Here is a 27,370-nt window from a genome sequence, read left to right on the forward strand (position 1 = left end):
CTTTGAGCCTGTATCAGCCCTAACCGGGGATGGAACTCCCTGATGCTGCTGTCCGCCATCCTCCCATCCCATGTGAGACTCTGGTGACCCCAGGGAGAAGAAAGGGGAGGGGTGTTTCCACCGTGGGGAGTCCCAGTGTGATGAAGCAGGGGCTCCCTCCGTGCACCCCATATCAGGACTAGCCATCTTCTGTCTGCTTTTGTTTGTGTGAATTGGACTTGTCTCCCCAAAATGGGTTCCCAAGACTGAGCCTGCCACTTCCCAGGCTTTCCAAGTCTCACTCCATTGGCGGGGAAGACAGGTAAGACCATCTGCAGAGGAACTGGGCCCTAGTGGAGCTGCCCGGAGACCCTGAGGCCTGAGGACCCCATGTCAAAGAAGGGTTGGAGAGGCCTGAGGTTAATCCGGGTGGGCTTCCTGGGGGAGAGCAGGAAGCTCCTTGGCTGTAGATGGCAGAGGAGCACTGGCCAGAGTTGTGGAGGGTGTGTGGCTGGGCCACCCAGTTGAGAGGTCTGAGCCTGTTCTGGTTGGCTGACCCTCTGGGGAATTCAGGGAGTTTCCAAGCTGAGAGCTTGGTTGGGGGAGGGTGGTCCAGGATGGAGGGAGGGAGGGACCCAGCTAGAGTCCTGCTGGGGGAGAAGGACAGGCTTCTCCTGGCTAGTCTTAATCCCTCCTGCTTTAAGAAGCAAGGTCGTGGAGGTGGGGAAGAGTGATGCCAGAGTGTGTGTGTGTGTGCAGAAATATGTCCGTGGCTGTGTTTGTGTTTTTGTGAATGACTGGGCTTCCGAAGGGCTGTAACTTTGCACATGAGTGTATATGTGTGTGTATAACTGTGTATGCAGGTACTCACGTCTGTGTGTGTATCTGTGAGCTGTTCTGTGCCTAAGACTCTGTGGCTCTGTGTATACATGTGTGTAGGTCGCCTGCCCTTAAGAGCAACTCTTTGGAATCCCTGTCCTGGTCTTTCCAATCAGGCTGCTCTATGCTCTTGCCCCCACACTCTTCTTTGTCCCCTCCTCACCCCCTCCCCTCCCTGAAGTTGTCGGCTCACCCTTTTGACTGCCTGCGCCTAGTAGAACCTCACGGCTCTGCTGACCACGAATAATGGGGCCCAGACCGGGTTGCGTCTCTCCGGGCTGGCACCTACCAGAACCTCAGCCATCCCAGTCCTACCCCACCCCTCACCCTGTACCCCTCATCATATCACCCTCCAGCCTGCAGGAAACAGCCTTCCATCGGGGACTTTGGGGGGATAGAGAAGTCATGGCCTGAGCCTCCCAAGGGACCTCTTCTGGGTTTGAGGACCCTAACCCCCAGAGCTGCCCTTGACCTAAGGCCCAAGTCAACATGAACCCAGAAGGTGGTGTCCGTGGCTCTTCTTTCACCTTCTCCATCCCCCTAACTAAGGCTCCCTTTCCACCTCGCTAGTTTCTCTTTGAAAACTTGGCTTGAGGGGTCCTCCATGCTCTCTTTGGCTGCCAGTTGCCTCTGGGGTTGGGGCTGCCTGGCAGGAGGAAGGAGGCAAAGGGGACACTCCCAGAACTCTAGGAGACAGAGGCAGGGGAAAAAGTAAGAGACGGCTGAGAAATCTGGGCCTATGGACTGAGCCTGAAGACAACATTGGTTCTGCCCAGCAGCCTGGAAAGGGGCTTTGAGGGCAGTATGTCACCTCCAGGGACAAGAAGTCCCCCTATGTTTCTGATACATTCATGCCTTCATGCATGCATTTTACACAACCGTCCCTGGGCCTGGCCCTGCGCGAGGAACTGGGAAAACAGTGGCATCAGGCAGGCGGACTGTCCCTGGGCTGCTTCCAGCCTCACTTTTCTTCTCTAGCAACAGGGAGTTCGCTCTCACAGAAGTTCTTGCATCCCAGCACTGCGCAAATTCAGCCTCTAGGAGACACCCAGAGCTTCCCTGCCCCCACCCCCTGCTCCCTTTCTGGAAGTCACGGGAGAAAGGGTGCAGGTGCCCAGGCAGAGAGGGTGCAGCCCATGGTCCCCATGGGGCCCCATCCACCTGCCACAGCCCTGAGTGTGTGCAGGAGGTGCCGAGGGGCTAGGGCCGGCTACAAAAACCAGATCTGGGCTGACAGGCCCTTCCTTCAAAGGCTGGCCCAGTCCGTGCCACTTTATTGCCTCGCTAATGACGGTGATTAGCCAACAGGTGCTACCTGCCTCCTGTGTCCATCTTCCTGCCTGCCGAGGATGGTTTCCAAACACCTGGCGGCGGTGGTGGTGGTGGTGGTGGTGGTGGGGGGAGCTGCCCTGCACTCTGCCAGGGCACCCGTCACCCCTGATCCCTCAACCGTCACCCCAGTTTTTGCCCATCTTGTCCCCAAAGAACACAGGGCCGGTTCGGTCCTCATCTGCTGGGGATTGCTGTGTGGCCTCAGTCCCCATCTGGCCCTCTCTGAGCAGGACTGAGGGGGAAGTGAAGGTAGGAAGGGAAGCGGAGGACAGTGGGTGGGGGCGGAGAAGCACGCTTTCCTCTTCCCCAGTGAGGACTTTACTGTGGGCACCCAACTAGAATCCAAAAGAAGGTAGTAGCAGAGGGCCTTCCTTGGAGATGAGCTGGGGCTGCTTCTTAGGCACCCACTGCATTGTGGGGAAGTCACTGGAAAAATCCCACCATTCTGGAGGGGTTGGCCCACCACTCCCTGTTGCGGGGGGTGCCAGAGCCTAGGGCCCCAGGTTGTGGGGGACGGGGGCCCTAGTGCGGGTCTGGGTGGGAGCCATGATTTATGACCGTGCTTCCTGAGTGAGGAATGCCAGCCTGGGGGGCTGGGTTGGGGGTGGAGCCTCTTGCCTGACACTCCTCATTCTGCTGGATGTCTGCCAGGTCCTGTCAGGACTCTCTTGTCCCCTGGGGACAGCCATGTTCTCCCACATGCAGCAGCCCCTCCCGTCTGGAGCTCGACCCTCCAGCTCTGGGAAGACTGAGCAACGGCCCAGCTGAGGGGGAATCCAGAACTGAGTCCTATCCAGTTTTCTGTCTTTGCGGCTCAGCCCCCTTTGTCAGCGGGCATGAGAGTGTTGGAAAATTGCTCTTTTCTCTCCTGCTGCAGCAGGAGGGAACTCGGAGGAGACTTTTGGAAACTTCCATCCCAATGAACTTAAGGCTTACGCACCATGGTCCCAGCGAGGGACTTAGGACTGACACAAAGATGAACTTGCAGGCAGGAAAGGGGTGTTGAGCTCCTAGAATGGATGATGGCTGTGGCATGAGGAATTCAGGAAGGTGGGGAAGCAGAGGGGGTCTGGCGGGGAGGGAGGCGGAGTGACCCAGAGCGTTGTCTGGTCCTGGACTCCGTAGTCCGTGCCGACTTTGAACCTGTTCCTGTGTGTCTCACTGGTATCCCTCTTGTTCCGGCCCCCTCTCTGGGTGAGGGTCCCTCTTTCTGGACACCTAGCATGGGGTCAGTCTGCCTTCCCTGGTCTGGTGGGACTGGTTTTTCAAGCTGGAGGAAGGGTCGGTGAGGAACTGGCAGAGGGAGAGGGTTTTATGTAAATGCCCAGGGAGTGCTCTGGGAACGGGGAGGCCGGTTTTCCCAAAGACACGCAGGGACTGGCAGCTCCCAATTAGCCGGGCCCGGTGATGTCAGTGCTGCTCTCCTGGGTGGCTGCGCCCACTCCAGTCAGCCTTGGCAGGGGTTCCTGGCCATTACCTTCTCTCTCGGGTGGGAGAGGTGCCAAGGGGGCCACCACTCAGGACAGAGGCCAAGTCCCCTCCCAGCACTCCCCAACCTGGGGCCTGAGCCATGTGGTGGACCAGCCCCAGAAAGTGCCATGAAAACCAGCCCAGACTCTACTGGAAAAAAAAAAAAAAAAGACTTTAATGGGGCTAATATTCCATCCCTCTCCCCAAACCTGAGAAACTGGGGAGACCTCGTAGCTGGGCTGGTCCCAGGGACCGTTGCCATGACAACTGCTGGTAGGCCCTGCTCCCCGGGTTACCCCACCCCCAAATTTCAATAAATACAGTGCAAAGGGGGCTGGTCACCCACCAAGTGGGGGAGATGAGGACCCGAAGTGCTAGACAGGGTGCGTCGTATGGTCCGAGAACCCAGACGTGCACCCCACCCAGCATGCACACCGAGGGTCGTGTGCGCACACAAGAACCCCCTTCAGGCATCCTCATGTGACACCACACACACACACACACACACACACACACACGCTTTCCTTGGAAATGCAGCACAGAGCACACATGCCCCTTCCTCACAGACATGCGCACGAGGTTCTGTGTATATGCGCCTTTCTCTCCATGTTCGGCTTAGAGCCTGAACATGTCCCGTCCTGGCTCAGAGGCATCCGGACAGGCGGGTCTCCCTGGTCTTAGCCAGACCATCCCTGGGTCTAGGGGCCTGGTGTTGTGATGTTCCCCTGGATGGCCAGGCAGCTGGCCGTGTTGTTGGTGTCAGCCCAGGATGGGAAGGTGTGCAGGTTAAAGATGGGGTAGCTCCAGCTGTTGATGGCCAGTGTGATGATCAGTACTCCGATGATGTTGAGCAGGAATCCTGTCCGGGCCTGGTGGCAGGAGAGCCAGTCTGAGTGACCGGTCACTGAGCTGGGCCGGAAACTATCCCTTAGGGGCTCCTAGGGGCTCAGGAGCTCTCTGACTGGCCAAAGTCTCCCTGAGAAGTCTCTCTGTGGGTCTGACCTGCAGCACTAGGCAAGGTCCCTGTCCCTTGCTTTCATCCTGGCGCTAAGGAGGGAGCAGGAAGCTCTGTGTGAGCTTTCAAGACCTTGGGCTCTGTTCTTCCTGAGTCCACCTCCCCGGGGGCAGGTGCCTTGCGGGAAGGAGCACACAGGCATTCAGGCCCCACTGCCACTCACCATGTCGGACACTTTGAGGCCCCCAAAAGAGAAGACGATGGCATTGGGTGGGGTGGCCACGGGCAGCATGAAGGCCAGGGAAGCGGCCAGCGTGCAGGGAAGCATGACGTAGAGAGGGTGGAGGCAGATGGCCTGAGCCTGGATGGGGAGACAGTGGGCAGAACTGATCCCAGTCCCCATTCCCAATTCTCCAGCTTCCCCTCTCTGGAGGACAGTATCCCCCACCAACGACATACCCTCTGGCCACGAACCCACCACTTCTGCCAGGAGGCACTAGGGTGACCTGGGAAGGGCCCTTTGACCTCTCTGGAGGGGATGAGTGTGCGGCCTTGCCCAGTGGGGCGTGGTGAGGGGAGGGGCCCATAAAACGGATCTCAAAGGGGCTCCAGGGTGTCATCAAAGGCTGTGGGAACGCGCCAGGGGAGGAAGGGGCTGGGGACGCTCCAGGGAGTCATTTCAACCTGTCACCTCAGGACTGACCAGAACAGGGGCTGGGCCGGGGAGGTGGGCGAGGCCACCAATGAGGCCCATCAGGATACTCAAGGGGTGACATCACCAGGGACGGAGTGAGTCAGGGGCCAGAGGGCCTCAGGGCCCAAGGTAGCCAAAGAGTCTGAGGAAGGGTGGGAAGTTCAGGGGTCTTCTCCCAGAAGCAAGGAGGTGCAGACAGGTCACTCCGACCTGCAGGCGGGGCCCCTGGATGAGGTGGGTGGGAGGGCTGCCGGAAAGAAGCATGTCTGAAGGACCAGCTCACCATGGAGGCCAGAATGGGCAGGAAAAGTGTGGTGGTGGCCACGTTGCTGGTGCACTCGGTGAACGTGGCAACCAGGAGGCTGATGATGAGGGCAATGGCAGGAGGTGGCACATTCTCTAGGGGGGTCAGCTTTTTCCCCAGCCACTCAGATAGTCCTGATTGCTGTGGGCAGAGGAAGATAGTGTGTGAGAATTTGGGGTCCCTGGGGCTCCAGAGTCCCCTGCTGGGGGTCCGGGAGGGTCCTGCTCCTGCCTCTATCTCTCTAGAGTCTTCAAACTCACATCTGCTTGGGAAAGAAGGTAAGACCCAGCCAGCACCAAAAGGCCCCTCTAGCATTTTGAAGAACACTTGGGTGTGGGGAGAAGGGTCAGATGAGAAGCTAGGAGATGGCGCCAAAGTTCCTTCTTGGGAAGCCTGGGGCTTAGTGGGAGTAAAGGCTTTAATTCCTTTTCCTCCTGTTCTCCCAATGGCTCTTGGGAGCTCCCTGGCCATCCTTAGCCCTCTCCCGGACTCCGCCAGCCCAGCAGACTGGCAAGGAGAGAGAAGGGCGGAGGGCCCTGGGAAGATGCTGGGAAGAGGCTGGCAGGAGAATGGGGGGCAATTCACAGGGTCATGAGGCCTCCAAGGTCATTCATTCCCTGTCCACGAGTGTACTGCCAGACTGTGAGTCCCAGGGCGCTGGGACTTTATCTCGTATGATACTGCCCACCCAGCAGGCAGCACAGTGCCTGGCACAGTCCCTGAGAACTAACCCCAGATCCAGGATTCTCTGACCCAGGGAAGCTGCCTCCTGCCTGCACAATGAATGAGCTTAGCCAGAACACGGAGGCGCAGAGGGGCGCAGGCAGTTTCAGGGACTTCCCTCCTGCTTGGAGGCTCTGGGGAATGTTGCGCTCTCTGGTCCCTAGAGCCCGGCCGGGTGTGATCATGGCGCCCCCTGGTGGCCCCAGCGGGCCAACTGCGTCCCCTTGACGCTCACTACTCCCTAAAGCTGTTGCATTCTCCGCCTGGCAGAGGGTGAGGCTGCTGGAGTGAGGTGAGATAGGGTTGGAACTGAGAACAAATAGTTCCTGCCCACCAGGGGAGCCCGCCTTTCCTTTGCCTTTGGGAACCCTAACAGGCGGAGGTCCTTAAGGCTTGTGTTTCCTCCCCCTCCCTTAGAGGGATTTCTAACCTGTCTCTCCTGCCGCTGCCAAGGCTCCACCCACCAGGAGGATCCTGTGTGGGATGGAGGCAGGGTGCCTCTTTCCCTGCCACAGGGTCCCGGTCCAACGGGCCGGCGAGGGGGCGGGGCTTTCTCACCTCGCTGCCCTTGGCCAGAGCAAAGCCGCCCCCCAGCAGGAGCACGATATTCCAGGGCATCTTCTCATTTACAGTCTTCCAGTTGAGGAGGGCCGGAGGGGCCTTCAGCCTTCCAGGGTTTTCTATTTCCCAAGCAGAGGAGGACGGGTCACCGAGAGCTGACAGGTTTTTCCTCCCCTCCCCCTGGTTCGCTCTGTGGGTCCCTATCAGAGCTCAAGGCACGCAGCATCCTCACTTTGTCCCTGAGTCCCTGCACCCTTGGCAAGTCATCCCAGCCTCTCTGGGCTTTGACTGTTCCTATCAAGTGTGGTTGAAGGCGCATTCCATGCTGGAAGGCAGGGGCTGCCCAGAAGCCCCTCCCTGCCCCACTCCAGGTTCTTACCTGGATCCTGAGTCAGCCCTGGGATCTTGGAGGGCACCAAGAACAGAATTACGCCAATGAAGATGGCCACTGTTCCATCAGATGCCATGCTGTGAGTAGGGCAAGGAGGGCAGGCTTAGACTCAGGGCTGCTCAGGGTCATAGGGTAGAACAGGGGTGGAGAGGAGCCCCTCCCACAGAAGTGCAAAGCCCTCCCTGCAAGTCCTCCCCACCATGTCCCCTCTGGGTCTGCACCAGGGGCCCTGCTCCCTTCCCTCCTCCCTTAGCCAGGTGAGCCCCAGAAGTATCTCACTCTCCCCAATAATGCTCACCTGTTTCCATCCTTGTCAGAAAAAGCCAGGTTGCCCCAGCCAAGGAAAAAGCCCGGCTCCCGGGTAAACCACAGCACCACCAAGGTGACAAAGAGGACAGAGACAGCCTTTTCTGCAAAGCTCATGGGGCCCAGTAGCTTGTGTTCTGTTTGGATGACGCGGAAGGCTGCCTGCGCTCTCTCCTGTGCCTGCTCCCCAAAACCAAAGTTCTTCCGGAAGCTGTGGGTGGGGAGGAGGGAGTTGGGGTAGCTCCTGAGGATCCCATGCCAGGCAGGGAAGCAAGGGACTCTTGAGCACCTGTGATACGCTGATGCTGGCAGGATTGCTACCCCACCAACCTGGCCCTGACCCTACCCAAGGTTCTGGAAGAAGAGCAGAAGACTCAGGGGGAGGGGTGGGGTGGGGTCATGGTTCTTCTTTAGCAGAAGCAAGGCTGCGACTCCAGGGGCAGGTTTCCCCATGCTTAGCCCTGCTCCATCTGCCCCACTGACCCCTTTCCCTCCAGGGATTGTCTTGCGCTAAGGACTTCTGGCCAGGACTCCCCACTCCCCCCCTTCCAGCAGCCTTTGGGGAAATCTTTCCCTTCTTCTCCTACCTGCTTCTCGGCATCCCCTGGGAGCCTGAGCCCCACCCACACCACTCTTGGAGGCCGAGGAGACTGCCACCCACTTCTGTGTGCCCCTTGCGTAATTTGGGTTGACTTTTAATTTTTCACTTGGGTAAATCTCAACTCCCCTGATGGACCGTGAATTCCTCAGCGGCAAAGACCATCTACCTAGCCCAGCTTTGAATGCCCCATGATGCCTTGCATATGCGGGCGTCTTTGACCACCACCCAGCCTCATACCAGCCCCCAGCCTCCATCCGGCTGCCTTGCACTCGCCCAAGTGACTGTTCCAAAGCACAGCAACAATACTTAAAAACTTTCCACGTCCCCTCTTCCATCCTCACCGCCCAAGCCCCTGCCCCCACCCCCTGGGCAGGGAAGGCCCATAACTCCTGCCACAATACCACCCTCATCACTATTCTCATCCCTCACTGACAGCAGACATCACCAGTCGATCTCAGACCCAATTCCAGCTGAGCTCCAGCAAGGTCTGACCGGATGGTCAACTCAGACTTCTCTGGTCACTACCCATAACCCAGGGCTGGAAGTTAAGAATAAAACCTATTTGCTACTCCTGGCCTCAAGGACAAGGTCCCAGCGCTTGATGTGGCACACAGGACCTCCGTCATCTTCCCCTGCCTACTTCTCCAGCTTCAGTTCCTGATCCTGCTTTTTGATCTTGATGTTTCAACCAACAGAACTCGAGTTTTCTCACATTCTTTCTTGCGTCTGCACCTTTGTGTAGGCTATTGCTACCACCTGGAGTGCCGTTACCCCATTCGCTCTCTGGCTGGCTTCTCGTTCTACAAGATTTGGCTTTGACATCATGTCCCACAGGGGCCCTCTGGGATCTCCACTATCCTCAGCCCCAGGCCTCTTGCTGTTGCGTTAGACAAGCTCCAAGGACAGGGGCTGCACCTAACATCCCCTAGTATTCTCAGTGCCTCACACAGGGCCAGATGTCCAGTAAGAACACAAAAAACCCTTTGGAACTGACCCTGCTCACTGTGTGCTCCTTAAGCATTAACCAAAGGACTGTGGAACATTATGGAATGGATCTGGCCTGGGCATCAAGAGACCTAGTTTTCAGCTTCTGCATTGGCAAATCTGGCTGTACACCACTCTTGGAGCCTCAGTTTGCTCATCTGCTAAATGGAGTAATAGTCTCCGCGCAGTAAATCCCTCAATGGTGGGGGCAAGGGCATACAGAGGCCTTGGCAGGGAGAGGCCTTCTCAATGGGAAGGTAATTATACCCTTGGCGGAAACAGCTACCAGATTACCAGAGGGTAAGGGCAGGCCCCTGGGCTGCTTCCACTTCTGCCACCACTTACTTGAACCCCAGAAAGAGGATCTGCAGCCACAGCCAGGAAAGCACCAGCAAGATGACCATGGTGGGGAAGGCAAAGCCGAACCAGGAGGCAAAGTTCACCACGTTGCCGTTTTTGGGGAAGAGCCTGGGGGTGGGGGTGGGGGGGACACAGCTGGTCGCATGACCTTGCCCCAGGGGCCTCCCAGGGCAAGTGCAGACCCCTTCACCCCACCCTCAGCCCTGCCCTGGCGCCGCCCCCAGTTACTCACGAGTTGACTTGGCCTTGCAGCACCAGGTTGGGCGTGGTGCCTGTCAGTGTGGCGATGCCCCCAATGCTGGCCGCGTAGCACACGCACAGGCTCATGCCCTGGCTGAAGCGGACCTGCTCCTGTGGCTGTGTGGTTGGCTCTAAGGATGCGGCGGGGATGGGGTGGACCTGCCCGTTATCTGGGAACAAAGGAGAGCTCAGTGCGGGGGTGGGGGGTGGGGGGTGGGGGGGTGGGGGGGGCTGTCCGTGAGCACCCGGGACCAGCTGGGAGGTAGGGGAGTGAGGGGGGCGAGGCTGCAGTCCAGGTCTGTGAGGGCTTGCACTCCCTGGGCTCTCAGGCTAGGTCAACCCTCAAACACCATCTGGCCCAACCTCTCTCTTGAGAGGGGGAAACTGAGGCACAGAGCCCGAAAGAGGATTATCCGAAGCACACAGGATGAAGGGAGCCCAGATCCCTGACAGGCCACCCAGAGTCCAGCTCTCTGCCTTCCTGAGTGGTCTAGCATCTCATCTGGCCCTGCATGGAAGGGATCCTCAGAATGTGGGATTTTTCATTTTAAAACTAGGGATAGGGGCACCTGGGTAGCTCAGTTGGTTAAGTGTCTGCCTTTGGCTCAGGTCATGATCCCCGGGGGTCCAGGGATGAGTGCTGCATTTGGCTCCCCACTCAGCAGGGAGTCTGCTTCTCCCTCACCCTCTGCCCTTCTGCCTGCTTGTGCTCTCTCTCTCTCTCAAATAAATAAAATCTTTTAAAAAGTTAAGAAAAATAACGGGGCGCCTGGGTGGCTCAGTGGGTTAAGCAGCTGCCTTCGGCTCAGGTCATGATCTCAGAGTCCTGGGATCGAGTCCCGCATCGGGCTCTCTGCTCAGCAGGGAGCCTACTTCCTCCTCTCTCTCTGCCTGCCTCTCTGCCTGCTTGTGATCTCTCTCTGTCAAATAAATAAATAAATAAAATCTTTAAAAAAAAAAAAAAGTTAAAAAAATAAAACTAGGGTCAGTCTTGGGCAAACCAGGACAAGTTGGTCGTTGCACGTCTCCCTTTTCTCTCCCTGAAAGCTCTGAGATGACCACCCCGTCAAGAACGTCACCCCAGACCCCCCCACCACCACCACCAAGAGCTGAGATGGAGGGGGCAGGGGTGGGGGCAGAGCGGGCTTGACCTTCACCTTTCTCATCAAACTTGGTCACTTTTTTCTGGGGTCCTGGCTCCTGGAGTTCAAAGGCGGGGTTGTTGCTGCCTTTCTCTGCGTCCTTGCCTGTGGGTGACTGGTGCAGCTGGTCCAGGACAGCATGTGCGATGGGCACCATCATGGCGGTGGTGGCTGTGTTGCTGATCCACATGGATAGGAAGGCTGTCACCAACATGAAGCCCAGGAGCAGCCTAGGGACAGACAAAGATGGAACCGCTGGCTGGCGTCCCGCCATCCCTTCAGGGACTGGATCCCCAGCACCCCACCCGTTCCAGGTTCTCCAGTCCTGGTTGGTGGGAACTCACAGGGCTGGCCGCACCCCAATGATGAGGAGCACCCGGAGAGCAATGCGTTTGTGCAGGTTCCAGTGCTCCACGGCAATGGCCACCAGCAGCCCCCCGACGAACAGGATGTTGCTGTCCTTAAAATACTCGAGGCAGACCTAGCAGGCAGGGACAGCTGAGAGGCAGGAAGGGGTCTCTCCCATGACCCCTGATATTCCCACAAACACAGACTGGTCTCCTGGGCTCTAGGAACCAAGTGGGAATGGTCTTTGGATTATCTTCCATTGAAAACAAACCAGGTTCCAGGGCACCTGGGTGGCTCCGTGGTTAACCATCTGCCTTTGGCTCAGGCTGTAATACCAGGGTCCTGGGATTGAGCCCTGCATCAGGCTCCCTGCTTGGTAAAGAGCCTGCTTCTCTGCCTTTGCTACTCCCCTTGCTTGTGCTCTCTCTCTGTCACATAAATAAATAAAATCTTTAAAAAAGAATTTAACCAGGTTCCTCCCCTTCTTTCTCCCCTCAGAAATGAGTGGGAGATAATCTAGCCTGATTCCAGTCATGTTTCAAGCCATTGACTGGGAGATAGAGAATTTAGCACTGACACTAGAAAGTACAGCAGTGACTCTCCAAGTGTGGTCCACAAGCCGGCTTATCCCACATCTGGAGCTTGCTGGGAACAAAATGCTCAGGCCCTGTCCCAGATTTCCCGACTCGGAAGCTCTGGAGTTGGGGCCCAGCAGTCTGTGTTTTCACCAGCCTTGCACGTGGTCCCAAGACACACACACTCATGATTCAGAGCTGCTGACCCAGGAGAATACACATTCTTTAGCTGACTTTCAAGGACCCTTTTCCTGGGTCACCTGGCCTGTCCACCTCCCTGGCCTATACCTGATCCACTTTGAATTAACCCTCAACACCGACCATGCCCTCGGCATTTCTAGAATGCGCCCCCCCACAACACTGTCATCTTCTGACTCCTCCCTTAGTGCTCCCTGACCTGCCAAACAGAGGCAAGGACTCCTTTTCTGTGTGCCCTGCCTGTGATGAGGCTTTCCTCCATACCAGACCCCCTCCATCCCAGGAACCTTACCTCAGAGGCATCCATTATGCCCATCAAGGGGTACAGGAAGATGGGGAAGAGGGCGGTGACAGCCAGGGGCAGAGCCTCAGTGCACCAGAAGAGCGCCATGATGATGATGGAGTAGGCACAGGAGGCTTCCTGGGGGCAGGAGGGGAGCAGAAGAGCTGTTGGAAGGTCAGGCCTGTGTCCCAAAGTCATGTCACCTCTTGGCCCCGAGAGAAAACAGGCCATTGGCAACAGTGTAGGAAGAGTCTGCAGAAGCCCCAGTCATTGATTCCTGAGTCCAAGGTCTCATTTCAAAATGGAAATAAAGAACAAAGGAAGGCACTCACCACCTCGTCTTTGACCTTGGGGAGGCTACACGCTGTAATCCAGCCACACAGGAGGGACTGGAGAGCTTAGAGTTGGTCATCAGGCCCCACCCAGCCCGAGGGGACTGCAGGGGGCCAAAGTGAGGATCCCCTAGATGAGATGGGGGGCTCATCTAGATGGGACTGAGGCCTGGATTCTGCAGACCTCTACCTGGCCCCCTGGCCTTCCCTGACTTTGTCAGAGCCTGTGAGAATTATTTGTATGACGATGCAATGAAATGTTCGTTTCCTCTCCCGGAAGGGGAGCTTCATGAGGACTGAGTCGGTTTTGTGGCATCTGGGTGCTTGGAGTTCAGGACCCAGCAGGCTTCAGTGCAAACTTTTCTGAATGAATGAACCACTAGGAAGTTTTGTAATAGTGGGAGTTCTCCTTCCCAGCAAGCCTAGAATGACCCCAGCATCACACAACGCCGGGAGCTGTCATACACATTTATAGAGTATGTAAAGGTTCCCACAGCCCTGAGCTGTGCAGGAGATTGTGGTGGGGGGAACTTGAATCATAGTCTTGCAAGTCTTTGGGTACCAGAAGTGCTCCTTTCTTTCTGGAGAGGCCAGACATGAGAACTGGGAGGGGACCTGGGGTGGACATGGAAGTCAGAGAGCCTCCAGGGTCCTGGGGCCCCTGCAGGGAGGGCCCGAGAATCATTAGCTAGAAGGAGGCCTCTGGGGCACCTGCCCACTCTTTGCCAAAGGGGTTGTGGGGCTGCAGGCTGTGCCAGGACAATGGGCTGGGAGGCTTGTCCTGACCTCTTGTTTTTTTCACCTGGTGCTCACCCTGGAGTACCTCTTCCCCTTAGTGCCCTGAAGCTTGGGGAGCATCCCTGGGGGAAGACGAAGTTGCTGCTGATGGAGCAACTTTTAGGAGCTGGGTGTTTTCCTGGGTAACTCAAGCAGCCCTGAAGGTGGGTGTGGTGGGCCCAGGATCTAGAGAAGCTGGAGGGGGTGAGTGGCTTGCTCAAGGTCAGAGAGAACTGGGGAGTGGGAGAGCCAGTCTGGAACCCAGGCAAGGCATCCAGACTGAAGAACTCCAAGGGCGTCTCCCCAGTGCTCTAGGAATGCCTGGAATGGAATAGCATGCAGCCTGCCCATTCCCCACCGTCCTCACGAAACTTCCATGAGCTCTCCTCACCCTGGACATGGACTCTTCGGCCCCAGGGGTGGGGCCACCTTGACCTTCGTCCAGAGACCCACCCTACCTTTCCCCCAGCAGGAGGCCAGTTCTGCTGAGTTTGCTCTTCTCAGCGGCTTCCTTCTCACTTGCATGGATGGTGTGGCCAGTTACTCATCTCTGCACACCCCCGCCCACCCCGGGCTAAGGGCAGGCCGGTCCCTTCTGGACCCTGGCGGCCCCCACCCCCAACTGACTTGGAATTCTCTGGCCAGAGACAAGGAGGGGGCTGGGGTGTGTGGTCAGTGCTGATTCGAGAGGAGTGAGCTGACAACAGCACATGTATCCCCCGGACTCCTCCGTGCCAGGCCTTGGGTGCCCCGTGCTTTGGGTGACTGTCACATTTCATGGCTCGGTGAGGTCATGACTGACTATTGTTCCCATCCCACCGATGAAGAAACGAAGGCATAAATAAATGAAGCCAGTGTCTCCCTGTCACACGTCCGCAAGTGAAGCAGCCCGACCACTTGGCTCTTGCTCTTTCCCTTTCTGTCCTGAGTTGAATCCCTTAGTTGTGGGCTGCCCTCCAGCCTCAGGTTCGCTGTGACTAGTTGGGTGGATAGGGATGGGCTGGGGCTCTCAATTCCAACAGAACTGTCTTCCCTGGGGCCTGCCACTTCCCGCCATCAGGCTCCAGGCAAGTAAACCCAAAGCCCAAACCTTCCCCGTCTGAGACCCCATTCCCAGCTGTTAATCATTAACCCAGCACCCCCCCCCCCCCCGAACTCCAGTGTGTTCCGTCTATGGCTCCCTTACCCCTTTACAACTTCCCGGAGTCCTCTCCTCGTCCGTCAGTCTGTCTCTGGATCAAGCCCAAAACTGGTTTCAAAGTCCCATCCAGAAGCCTTCTCTGGCCCGGGTGGCCCTAGCCCCGAGTCTCCATCCTATCCTCCTGGGCAGTCTTGTCCAGCTGTAGCATAACTTGCTGACCTGTTCTTCCTGGGTCATAGGGTGCTTAACTGAGGCGTGGAATTCCAAGGAATCTGCGGGAAAACTATTCCATCTTTGCGCTAACATCTAACTAAGGCTCTAAACATAGGCATTGAAGCCATGTTGCGGTTAGGGATACCGCGGCTGATTTTGTCTCAAAGGCCCTTGATCATGGCCATCAGCCATCAGCTATGTGCTGCACAGATCAGTTGATGCCGTTATCTCCAAATGTATCTCGAAATACTGTTTCTATCCATCACTCATTCTGACATGGTAGTTGTATCAATGCCAGATCTTTATTTAATGCATGAATGATCACCTGTATTCCTGAATTGCACTTGGCTTTTTCATATTTTTAGTACTTTATTTCAAAGTAACTGGTTTCCTTGGCAATCCCATATGTTTTCTTTTGGGCAGTTTAAAGCTCTATTCCAGAAGGGTCCGAAGTCTTCCCCAGACAGCCAAAGGTGTTCATAGCTCAGAAATGGGTTCGTGTCTGTGAACGAGGGGCACCTGGGTAGCACGGTTGGTGAGAGGACCGACTCTTGGTTTTGGCTCAGGTCGGGATCTTACAGTCATGAGATGGAGCTCCAGGTCGGGCTCCAAGCAGTGCCCCTCTCCCTCTGCCCTTCCCTCTTGTGCACTTTCTCTCTCGTGAATAAATTAATTAATCTTTTTTAAAAAAAAGATTCTATTTATTTATTCGACAGAGAGATAGAGAGAGAGAGCACAAGTAGGCAGAGTAGCAGGCAGAAGGAGACGCAGAAGCAGGCTCTCTCCCGAGCAAGGAACCTGATGCGGGGCTTGATCCCAGGAACCTGAGATCATGACCTGAGCCAAAGGCAAACACTTAACCAACTGAGCCATCTAGGCACCCCAAATTAATTAATCTTTAAGAAAAAGATGCCTGGGTGGCTCAGTGGGTTAAGCCGCTGCCTTCGGCTCAGGTCATGATTTCAGGGTCCTGGGATCAAGTCCCGCATCGGGCTCTCTGCTCAGCAGGGAGCCTGCTTCCCTTCCTCTCTCTCTCTCTGCCTGCCTCTCTGCCTACTTGTGATCTCTCTCTCTCTCTTTCTGTCAAATAAATAAATAAATAAATATTTAAAAAAAAAAATCCCTGAACGAGGTTTTCAGCTACCTCCATTTTGACCTCAGTCCGTACTTTCTAATTAAGTTCTTCTTTAAAAAAAAAAATTACTTGGGGCGCCTGGGTGGCTCAGTGGATTAAGCCGCTGCCTTCGGCTCAGGTCATGATCTCAGTGTCCTGGGATCGAGCCCCGCATCGGGCTCTTTGCTCAGCGGGAGCCTGCTTCTCTCTCTCTCTCTGCCTGACTCTCCGCCTACTTGTGATTTCTCTCTCTGTCAAATAAATAAATAAAATCTTTAAAAAAAAAAAAATTACTTGAGAGAGAGAGAGAAAGAGTACTGCAGGGAGGGACAGAGGCACAGGGAGCAAGAATCCCAAGCAGACTCTGCGCTGGGCATGGAGCCTGACATGGGGCTTGAACCCATAACCTAAGCTGCAACCAAGAGCCAGATGACCCACCGGCTGCACCACCCAGACGCCCCTAAGTTCTTCCTTCCGCTTTTCTCTTATCTCAAGCCAAAAAGATGCAGGCAAAGAAACCCTGATGGAAACCAAAATGACCCCCCAAGCAACAGCAGGGACTGCCCTGACAGCCACAGGAAACTGCATGATTGACCCCGAGACGGTGGTCAACTTGACCTTTCTTGCCCACCTGTGGGACCTTTTCTTTGTCCCACATTTTCCTTATATAACCCAGCATGTATTTTCAGCACTTTGGAGACCTTCCTGGAGACACTAGTCCGCTCTCTTACCTGTGACGGACTTGCTGGAATAAATCCCTTCCTCGTTCCACCACCGCTCATCTCTCTGCCTTTGAGTTTTATGAGCAGCAAGTGGCCCAGCCCCCTCTGCTTGGGTCCCTCACAGCCAGGTGCTCTTGCTCTCTTGGGCCCCAGTTTTATCCCTGCCTTAAGGTGAAGGGAAAGAGAACAATGACCTCGCACTAACTATGGTAGCTTCCCTGAATTACCTTGGGAACTTTCCAAACCTGTAGGTCCATCTCCGAGTGGAATTCGTCTCTCGGTGGGAGAAGGGGTCTCTAGGAGCCCCAGCGATGCAGTGTGAGCCAGAGCGAGGGATCAACAGAGGTCAAGCTTGTGGAGCTGGGTGGGCACTCCGTGTCCCTTCCCTCTCATTTCCTCCTCACATCTCCATGGGGCAGTGGTTGTTGCTCCTTCCACAGTGAGGGAGGAACCTGGGCTGGCCAAGCCCAGCTGGCAGCCTATGGCGTGGGACCCAGTCAGTTTATGCTCTGGCCACTGGCAGTTCCCTAGGGTTGCTGGCACCGTACAACCCCACACACCAATCCCATATGCATAGCCTGCACTGCAGTCTATGGTGGCTCAGCTAGCAGTGGGCAAGAGTTTTTCCCCCCCGGCAGCTAATGCTTCTTGCTCCCTTCCTCTGTCACTACCTTTCCCTTGCCCAGGCGGGCAGGGGAGGTGCTCCCCAGCTCTGTGCCTTGGCTGAGGATTTGCTCTTCTCTCAGTATCTGTTTATGGGCTGCTGAGGACAGGGAGTGAGTCTTTTCACCTCCGGGTGGTTTACCCCTGGCTCTTTGGTGGGTGCTGGCCTGGATGCAAAATCCTCCTTTCCCACTTGTGCCACACCCACCCCTACATCAGGAAGTCCCTGCTATTGGGAGCCTCTGGGGGGCAAGCCCTAGGCCCCTCAACTGTTCATCAGGCACTCATTAGACAAATACCCTCTCCCCTCCAAGTCTGCAGTCCTGCTGGTCATCTATACCTCAAATGCCCCCACTGACTTCTCTCCAGCTCTTGGCCACCGGCTTCGTCCGAGCCCCAGCATCTGTCACCAAGAATCCTACAAGGTCTCCTGATTCACCTCTCTTCTTCTCTTGTGCCGAAATCCCTTCTCCTTGCTGCAGGCAGAGCAATCTCGAGTCACAAGTCTGTTTAATCCACTCCAATTCCCCAACATGGATACACTCACCTCAAAACAACTCAAATCCCTTCAGAGTACCCCACTGCTCTCAAGAGAAGTTTGGGGCTTATTTGAGCCTCTCTTCCTTGCTCTCTGCTCCAGCCACACCAGCCCTCTTCCAGTTCCTCAAATGCTCCATCCTTCTCCCAGCCACAGGGCCTTTGCACACACGATTTCCTCTCCTCGCACTTTGCTCAGTTGATGTCTACTCATTCTCAAGATCTCAAGTATTCCTTTTTCAGGGAATCCTCCATGGGTTCCCTGTTTTCACACATGAAGCCCCTGTATCTCTTCTGCCTAGCACTCATCACAGGCTATAATTAAATGTTTTGTTTCATGAATTTTTTTATGAACATCACCCTTTTTCATTAGACCGTAGTCTCTAGGGAGCTAGGGCCGAGTCCGTTTCAGCCTACCCCATCAGACACCTACATGGAATGGGCAGGAATGCATAAATGGGAGCAGCAGGCATGAGTGAGGCCCAGCCCTGGCCCTCTGGGGCTCTGGGTGCCCCCATGTGGGCTGGCCCTTCGGCCCACTGTGGGCAGGCTGCCCTGCAAAGCCAACAGAGGACAGGAGAGATCAATACTCAGAGGACTTCCAACCCCCCAGGTTGGCAGCTAATGGGAAACACAGGTGAGAGGTCAGAAAACTCACGTGCCCAGGCCCAGCTTAATGGCTGTGTCCTTGGGCAAGTTACATCACCTCTCTCAGCTTTTTCTTTCTTTCTTTTTTTGTAAGCAACACTGATCATTTCCAGCTATACACACATTTATCTCTTTTATATGGTTTCCTTATCTGCAAGTGGGAATAAAAGAAACACCTGCCCCTCTGGGCTATTATAAGGATAAAGGATGTGAGTATGTCATAAAGTACGGTTGACAGCGGTGAGCAATTGGTGGGGTTGGCGTTGAGAGATGAATGTACTCCCGGTTCCCGGAAAACCAGTGTGGATTCATGAGGCACACATGGAGATGACAGTGCCAGAGTCCAGGGCAGACTCTGGACCCAGGGTGCGGGCAAGGTGTGGGACCTGTGGGCATCATGGCCTTTACCCATGATGGGCACAGAGCAGCCCGTGGCTATTGCACAGCTGCAAACATGCCTTTAGTCTCAGAGCACCATGACTTATTCCTCTTGGAGACTGAAGGTTAACCCAGGGAGGGGGCATGGGCTGGCACACAGGGGGCCACTCCCACTACCCCCTGCCCCTAGTGAGGAGTGATGCAGTGAGCACTCCCAGGTCTGGGAGTGAGGTGACGTACTAGGCGGCAGCCGGCCAAGAACCATGGCAAAGGCGAGACCAGAGTGGGATCCCAGAGGAGAAGGGGCCTGAGGGGTTCCAGAGGGGATGCTGAACGGGTGCTGAGGGATGAATAGGAGTTTGGTGGGCGGGTGGGCAAAAGGTATTGAGGTGAGGGAGGGAGCAGAGTGGGAACAGAATGAGGCATGAGTGATTTTGATGCATTCTTGGAGGGGTGTCATGCTTGGAACAGGCCTTGCTGCCTTAGGGGAGATCTAGGGCTTTATCTGGAAGACAGTGGTGAAAAGTGAGGCCCTTAAAGGGTTTTAAGAGGAGAGAGTTACACTGTCAGGTTGCACGAATGCTACTTTATGTGATTTTTTTTTTAAGATTTTATTTTAGAGAGAGAGAGGGAGAGAGAGAGAAAACATATATGAGCAGGGACAGAGGGAGAGAGAGAACCCTAAGTAGGCTTCACACTCAGCACAGAGCCTGACGAGGGGCTCCATCTCACAACCCTGAGATCATGACCTGAGCCAAAACCAAGAGTTAAATGCTTAACCAACTGAGCCACCCAGGCACCCCATCCCCTATGTGATTTTTAAAAATATGTGCACAGTGTCTGTCTATATATATATATATATATATATATATATATATATATATATATGAATCAGAATTAGAAAGATAGAATGAATCTAATGAAATGTAACAATATCTGTGATTTTTTTTTCCTGGTGGCCAAATCAAATATATGGTTAATACTATTGTGATTTGCTATCTACATTCATAACAGAAGGAAGTACTAAATTTTCCTTAGATGTTATAGACCATAAAATATAGGGTTTCTTTCCATCCAAGTTCACAGACTTCCTGAATTCTCCCCCTAGATTCCCAGGGATGAGGAGTCCCTGCCCTGGCCACTGAGGCTGTCATCTGGATGGGCGCCAGGGACAAGGATAGGAGCAGGACCTCTCTCCATTTCATTCTTTGGTACTGTCCAATGTCAAACGATGTCAGGGTGTCATCTAATTAAATAAATACATCATCTAAAGAGGAAAATAGGGGGGCTCCTCGGTGGCTCCGCTGGTCAAGCGTCTGCCTTCAGCTCAGGTCATGATCCCCGGGGTCCTGGGATCGAGTCCCGCCTGCACTGGGATCCCTGCTCAGTGGGAAACCTTCTTCTCCCTCTCTTCCCTGCGTGCGTTCTCTCTTGCTATCTCTGTCTTTGTTTCTCTCTCAAATAAGTAAACAAAATCTTGGGTAGGAGGAAAAGGGAAGCAAACACTCCCACGTGCCTGCTCAGGGTATCTAGACACACTGCAGCGAGCCCAAGGGCTGGAGGGACCTGGGGCAGGAGATGCAGAGCAGGCCGGACTGCCGGATAGTCTTTCCAGGAATAGTAGGTCCAGGCTAAATACCTAACCTTTTCAAGAGACTGAATATGCAAAGGGGAGACAACCAGTTCATATACGAAAATATGTCCCGTGGTCTGCAGCGACCAGCCCGGGGAAGCCAAATTACAGCCTCTAGAGCCGGTGGCCTGAGTACTCCGGATTTGCTCAATGACGGCGGGCTTTCCTCCATGTTGCCCCTACTCTCTACCCTCACTTCCAGTGCCAGACCAACTGGTGAGAGCCAAATCCGCATCCCTAACCAATCACATGGCCTACCTGCTGCCTATCAGGCCCTCCGGCCTCCCCTGCCAACAGCCTCTGGTCGGGGCACCCCTGAAGCCTCCCCTTTCCTCCAGTAAAGCATTTCCGTCCCCACCCCACCTTTGAGGGTCTGCTAACAGTGAGCGATGGTGGCTGGCTGCCTGCCTTTCCTCTGCCCGCTCTCACTCCTGAGATCTTTGTTTATTTCTGCACTCAAGTCTGAATGAGTTGGTTGCGTCATCCGCTCTAAGAGGCCAAAGGGAAACAATGGGTTTCTGAGTGTCAGAGAAGACCAACATCGGGAGTGGTGGGGGAGAGTCCTGACCTCTTGGGCTGGGGGCCAGGTCAGCCTGGGTCCACAGAAGAGCAAAACGGCAGGCAAGACTGACTGTGAGCAAAGCATTTCCACACTCCATGCGTTCGATGGACCTCGCTGCTGGATTCTATGCAGGAAACTACTGTGGAAGATTCTACCTGGTTTGCCCATTCCTGACCCTCACCTAGCAGGTGCTGACAGGCTTCGACATAATCTAATAATTTGGGAACAAAGTCCAGACTGGGGAAACTCTCTCTCTCTCCTCCAGGAACCCCGCTGGATTTGGAGGCTGGGTTCTTCTTCCTCTTTTTTATTAAAGATTTTATTTATTAATTTGACAGAGATCACAAGTAGGCAGAGAGGCAGGCAGAGACAGAGAGAGGAGGAAGCAGGCTCCAGGCTCAGCAGAAAGCCCTATGTGGGGCTCGATCCCAGGACTCTGGGATCATGACCTGAGCGGAAGGTAGAGGCTTTAACCCACTGAGCCACCCAGGCGCCCTGGGTTCTTCTAATCCTACTCCCAGGCACCCCCAGAGGCCAGAAAGTCTGTCTCCAGGTGGTGGTTACACTTAGAGACTCTACCTCACTGCTCTCATGTCCGTGACCAGCTGCCCCTCACCTTCCTGATTCACAGGTGGGAACATCAAGGCCCCCTTGTCGGGACAACAGCCCCTGTGAACAGAAGTCATCTCTGGAAAAGAAGTCAGGTGCCTGGGGCTGGCTGTGCTTTTCAGAGGTTAAAAATTCAGATGAGAGGCAGAAGGCACAGGGAACCACCGCCTACGGGGCCCCAGGTACCAGGGATCCTATGTCCACAGGTTCTTATTTTTAATCTTCACACAGCCCCTTAGAGAGGAGAGGGCTGGTGAGGTCACATACAGTGTGGATTTGAACCCACATCTGTCTGGCTCCGAAATCCCATTTTGTTCCCTGGGCTCTGCCTTCTTGATCAAGAGCCAGGAAGTTTCAAAAGATAGAGGGGAACCCCAGCACCGAGGTCCAGATTCCACGTGCAGTCTTCATGCCCATGGTGAATCATCAGAGTCCTGCTCTGTCCCTGGGGTTCAGGAATAGCTTGCGGTTAGGGTATTTTAGTTACACGGGTCTTAAAGCTCACGTGGGCAACACGACATACCATTCGTCTAGTCTAGGAGACCAGCTGATTCAGATTAAGAATTTCTGCCTTCTGTTCCTCCTGTAACTACGATCTGGATTTTAGCTAAGCTCTGTCCTGGCAAACACTGTGCCCCTAGGAGACTGTTTTTCCAGATGGTCCCATGTGGGGGGCGGGGTTGGGGAGTGGGGCACCTGCAGTTTTGACCTAAAAACCCTCCTTCCCCGAGGCCTTGCAGGGCTGACCACATGGGCTGACCTCCCCCTGACTCTCTAACTGAACGTACACGGTCTTCCCCTTGCTCTACTCCCTGTGCCACGCTGGCCTTGATCATCCCTCCGGCTTTGCCAAGCTTGCTCTTGGCCTTAGGCCTTTGCACTGCCTGTTCTGCCTGGACAGCTCTTTGCTCAGAGCCGTGCTTGACTGGCCCTCGCTTGTCATTCAGGTCCGAGGGTAAATAACATTGCCCCGGGAGGCCTTTCCTGAACACCCCATCCCAAGCAGCCCATCCCTAAGCCATAGTCACAGTCGGTTCTCACAGCATATGTCTCTGTGTGTCTTTCCAGCCCCTGCACCTAAACAGTCCTTGGGACGTATTACTTGCTTCCTGATGGGCAAGTGAGCAGGCAAGTGAATGGGTGGGTATGAGGTTTGGGGCACACCCATAGTGCCCCTTCACTGTCCGGTGGTTGAGCTGGGGGAAGCAGTGAGGAGGCCTCGGGCCCCACCGTCCCTCCTCCCCTGGGACCACCAGAGGATGGCGAGCATTTCCAGGATTGGTTGCTATTTCTGGAACACACATTATGATTCCGGCCCCTACACCTTTACTCCTATGGTTGCCTTCACCCGGCCGGCCGTCTATGGGTGCCTCTGACTGTTGGCATCTCATTCAGCCTTCAAGGCCCAACTCAAACAACACCTGCTTTGGGTTCACCCCTGAGTCAGTGGGAAGAATTTGCTCCCTTCTCTGAGTTCTTTGCTATATCTCTGTGTAAACACATGTTCCTCTGACAGCAACCTGAGGACAGAACCCCGTACTCCTTTCCAGTAACCTCTAGCACAGAGCCTTGGAGCTCAGCAGACTTCCCCAACTGCAGCCCAGTGGGAGCACTGGCTGATGGCAGGGTGGATGGGAGGGTAGATGGCTCAAGAGGTGACTCACAATGGGGCCACCAGCCTGTATCCCTGGACAGCCTTGAGCAGAGACCCTCAAAGCCACATTCCAGTTTAGACTTTGCCTTTCTCTAGCTGGGATTTCAGACAAATTACTGCTCTGTGCCTTAGTTGATAGGTCTGTAAAATGGGATAATAGTTCTCTCACAGTAACTCACAGGTTATTGTGAGAAGTAAATGGGTTAGTGCTTTGAAGTGCTTGGCATCATGACTAGCACAGAAATAATACTCAATAAATGTCAACTGTTACAATATGGACATCTGTCTGAGCCTTGTCTGGGACTCATCAAACTCTCCATCCTGACAACTCCCCAGTCTTCCCACTTCAGGGGCTCGGGGGCATGGAGGTAAGCTTGGGAACTCACTCCAGACAGCAGGGGTTCAACACAGGGTCCTCTTTGCCCACAATCATGCATTCATGCAACGTGTGTTTTGTTGAGCACCTACTATGTGCCAGGTCCTGGAGATTCTGCATGGAAGAAGACAAAGGGCCTGCACGCATGGAGCCTACCTTCTAGCTAGCATAGGGAGTCAGAGAATAAATAGAAAATAAACAAATGCATCACTTCAGTTAGGGAAAGCCCTTTACTTAGGACAACAGGGCTTCCTAATAGTATGTGACCGGCAGCGGTCAGAGAAGGCTTTTTCTGAGCAGGTAGATTGAGGCTGAAACCCGAGTGAGAAGCAGTCATCTGGAACATTCCAGGCAGGGAGACGAGCGACGTGCGGAGCACGGAGAAAGCTGGTGAGGCTGGAGAAGAGTGAACGAAAGGGAAGGGAAGATACTGGGCACTGGGGACCAAGGGGTCTCCAGGGGTGCAGCCCTAGGGACTCCTGGCTGCCCTAAGAGGTCTGGGTTTTATTTCGAGTTTGATTCGAAGCCTGTGGAAGGGTTGAGTGAAGAATGGTCTGGGGAGGGAGAGGGAGAGGAGAGGAATGATGGCGGCCTGGACCCACTGGGGAGGCAGTGGCAAGCACTTCCACTCAGTATTTCGTAGGTCTCGAGTCAATCGGAACCTACTGACAGAACTGGAAATGAAGGGAAAAGAGGAATCAGTAAAGGCTCTAGGGGCACCTGGCTGGCTCAGTGGGGAGAGCTCGTGTCTCTTGACCAAGTCGGGGTTGTGAGTTCGAGCCCCACGTTGGATATAGAGATTACTTAAAAATAAAATATTAAAAAAAAAAAAAAAAAGGGAAACACTCTGAAGTAGAAAGTTGAACCACATCTTGGTAAGACGGAAGAAAGAACCAGTTGGGAAAGATGGGCAAGCAGTGTTGTTTTAGACCTGTCCGTGTGGAAACATAAGCTGTTTGGAGAAGATTCGGGAGCAAGTGTCCAGTGTTGGCTAGGTAATATGGAGGTTAGGGCTGGGCTTAAGACTGGGGAGTTGTCAGCAAGGAGATAGCCAAAGTCACCTGGGCGGGGGAGTGGGAATGAGGGGGGGCTTGGAAGGTAGCCTTTTGGAGACGGGAGGTGTCTTAAGGAAAGACACGTGCAGACAGATTCCAAGACCTTCCATCTGGAGAGACAGAGAAAGCAGACCTCTGTGGAGGGAATGTGGGATTCAAGGAGGGTCTGTTTGTTTTTTCACAGTGAGAGAGATTACAGCACATTTGTATGCTGATGGCAGAGATTAGGCGAGAGGGAAAAATTGAGGAGGCTGGGGAGGGGATAGTGAGGGGAGCAAAGTCCTTGAGAGGAGCTGGTTTCCGGGGCCTCCGTGGAGGGCCTAGACTCTGCGGGTAGGACTGGGAACAGTTCCTCCGAGTCAGGCCCAGGTCAGCACCATCTGTGAGGCCAAAGCAGGCAGCAGGGCAGGGTGCAGCAAAGGGCACATGGGCAGGGGTGAGGGGGTGTGCTCCCAACCCCTAGCCCTCCTGCCAGGGGGCCTGGCTTCTCTTCTGACTTGGTCTTTCCTGTGTGACCTTAGGCCAGTTGCTGAATCTTTCTGGGCTGCACTTTCCTGAGGAGGGAAGGACTTGACTGTCCTTCTCTCTGCAGTTTACACATAAAGCCCAACCTGTTTCAAAACCCATCGGACGGGTCCCCGGCACAGGGAGGTCACTGGCTTTGGCCTGAGATGAGGATCTCCTTGAAGGTCAGACAGGGCTTTGTCACTTACCAAGTGTCAGAGGCTCAGGAGCTGTGCCACAGCATCCCTATTCTCTCACCCCTTTGTGATACCGTGAACAAAAAGCCCGCCCCGATTTCCCTTTTGGGGACAAAAGGATGAAAATGGCTCAGTGGGCAGTCCTGGGGTTGTGGGGTGAGGGTTGGACCAGGGGATCCTGGGTCAGCCTTCAGGAGGCAGCAGGGTAGAGAGAAGACAGCCTAGGCTTTGGTGCTCAACCACACCCCCAGCTCTGCCACTTTCTGTGACTTGCCTCACCTGCTGTTTGTGAAACTTGAGTTTCAGGACCCTCCTCCTGAACTGACCCTCCCCTAAAGCCCTATAATTTTAGATTCATCATTTTATCTTTTTTTTTTTACTTACAAGGGGTCCCCCAATGTGTATTATAGCCAAGCTCTGTGAAGCCAGGATCTGCCCTGGTTTCAGTGACTTAACTTCACTTTTCCCATCTGTAAAATGGGGCAGTCAGGCTTGCCTCTGAAGGTGAGAGGAAGGGTCTGTCAGGGGAGGGGGAAGAGGAGAGGAAGGGAGACTGGATGCATGGTCCAGAGCAGGTGGTGAGGGCTCCAGTAAATGGGAGCCAAAGTTTTGGATCCTGCTGCTTGGCCAAGGGAGGCAGGAGGCTGTGGCACCTGTCCCTCCAGCCAGGGTATGCTCTCTATAGTGCCCACTGGCAGGGGCCTGTCCATTGTCCAATTCCTGCCCCTCTCCCTCAGCTGACTTAGCCCTTGGGATCAAGGGTGAGCTCGCTCTCTTTCAGTTTATACTCTCTCTCTCTTTTTTTAGGTTTTATTTATTTGAGAGAGAGAGTGCGTGCACGCACATGGCCGAGGGAGAGGGAGACGCAGGCTCCCTGCTGAGCAGGGAGCCCCATGGGGCTTGATCCCTGCACCCTGGCATCATGACCAGAGCCGGAGGCAGAAGGCAGATAGTTAACCGGCTGAGCCACCCAGGTGCCCCTCTGTTTACACTCTTAAAGGCACAAACTGCCTGAAGCCAGCTTCCTCCTACACCCTTTCCACCCTTCTCCAGCAGCCAGCCCCGCTCTCACCCCACTGAGCCCGGCAGGGCTGGGGGAGCCCGCGGTAGCCAGATAACCCCAGGTGCCTCCCCCTGTACCCACCTTTACGGAACTGGCTTCCCGTCTCCCCAGGCAGCAGATTTCAAGTGCACCTAAGCCATTCCCCTTGGGCGGCTACTCCTGGGTGCCAAGCCCCCTTTGGGGTGCCTGGGTGGCTCAGTGGGTTAAGCCTCTGCTTTCAGCTCAGGTCATGATCTCAGAGTCCTGGGATCGAGGCCCGCGTCGGGCTCTTTGCTTGGCAGGGAGCCTGCTTCCCCTTCTCTCTCTCTGCCTGCCTCTCTGCCTAATTGTGACCTCTCTCTCTGTCAAATAAATAAATAAAATCTTAAAAACAAACAAACCAAAAAAAAAAAAAAATCCCTTTGGCCTCTTAACCGTCAGTCTGAAGAGGACCATGAGGTCGGAGCCTCACTTCCAGGACAGGGAGGGATGAGTAAACCACGCCGGTCCTAAGGACGCCCAGCGCTCATCCAGACTGCCCTCCCCCGTCCTTCCTTCACCCCTTTGGAGCCAAACCCCGAGTGCTTACCTTGGTGGGGATGAAGATGGGCAGGGGCAGAAGTAAAATAGGCAGGAAGAACACGAGCAGGTAGGAGCGATAGGCCCACAGGCCCTGCCAGCAGGTGGCCATGGTGTGACCGTGAGGGTTTCTGGAGCCACTGCCTCCGGGATCCAGGGAGCCAAAGGAGCGATGCGGCAGGTAGGCGGCAGGCCAGGGCAAACTTATATAAAGCTGGTTGAGTGTTAACCATTGACCCACCCTGGCAATCAGACTGTTTTGGAGTCCAGGAGGTGAGAGTAAGGAGGAGGGACCTGCTGGAGGTGTAA

General features: G+C 54.8%; 1 protein-coding gene across 2 annotated transcripts; it reads right to left on the reverse strand.

The window, feature by feature from the left end:
- Window positions 1-202: 202 nt before the first annotated feature.
- SLC13A2 (solute carrier family 13 member 2) lies at window positions 203-27,370 on the reverse strand. 2 transcript variants are annotated; one of them, XM_032320801.1, is made up of 12 exons: window positions 27,072-27,370; window positions 12,335-12,463; window positions 11,266-11,402; window positions 10,937-11,151; window positions 9,772-9,949; window positions 9,525-9,647; window positions 7,587-7,805; window positions 7,277-7,365; window positions 6,895-7,016; window positions 5,593-5,754; window positions 4,839-4,976; window positions 203-4,529 (listed from the first exon to the last, which is right to left on the reverse strand). In XM_032320801.1, the coding sequence occupies exons 1-12, from the start codon at window positions 27,171-27,173 to the stop codon at window positions 4,359-4,361; spliced, it is 1,785 nt and encodes a 594-aa protein (XP_032176692.1). In that variant the 5' UTR covers window positions 27,174-27,370; the 3' UTR covers window positions 203-4,358. The 2 variants fall into 2 exon arrangements, with proteins under 2 accessions (XP_032176692.1, XP_032176693.1); XM_032320802.1 differs by lacking the exon at window positions 27,072-27,370 and adding an exon at window positions 13,893-14,075.

This window comes from Mustela erminea, chromosome 18 (genome assembly GCF_009829155.1).
Source record: "Mustela erminea isolate mMusErm1 chromosome 18, mMusErm1.Pri, whole genome shotgun sequence".
Taxonomy (NCBI): Eukaryota; Metazoa; Chordata; class Mammalia; order Carnivora; family Mustelidae; genus Mustela; species Mustela erminea.

Excerpts from the sequence above, each read along its gene's own strand:
- SLC13A2 (XM_032320801.1), bottom strand. The coding sequence starts at position 27,173 with ATGGCCACCTGCTGGCAGGGCCTGTGGGCCTATCGCTCCTACCTGCTC. Across the intron at positions 11,403-12,334 it reads GCATAATGGATGCCTCTGAG|GTCTGCCTCGAGTATTTTAA; the intron begins GTAAGGTTCCTG and ends CCTGCCTGCTAG. Across the intron at positions 9,950-10,936 it reads GACCAAGTTTGATGAGAAAG|ATAACGGGCAGGTCCACCCC; the intron begins GTGAAGGTCAAG and ends CTTTGTTCCCAG.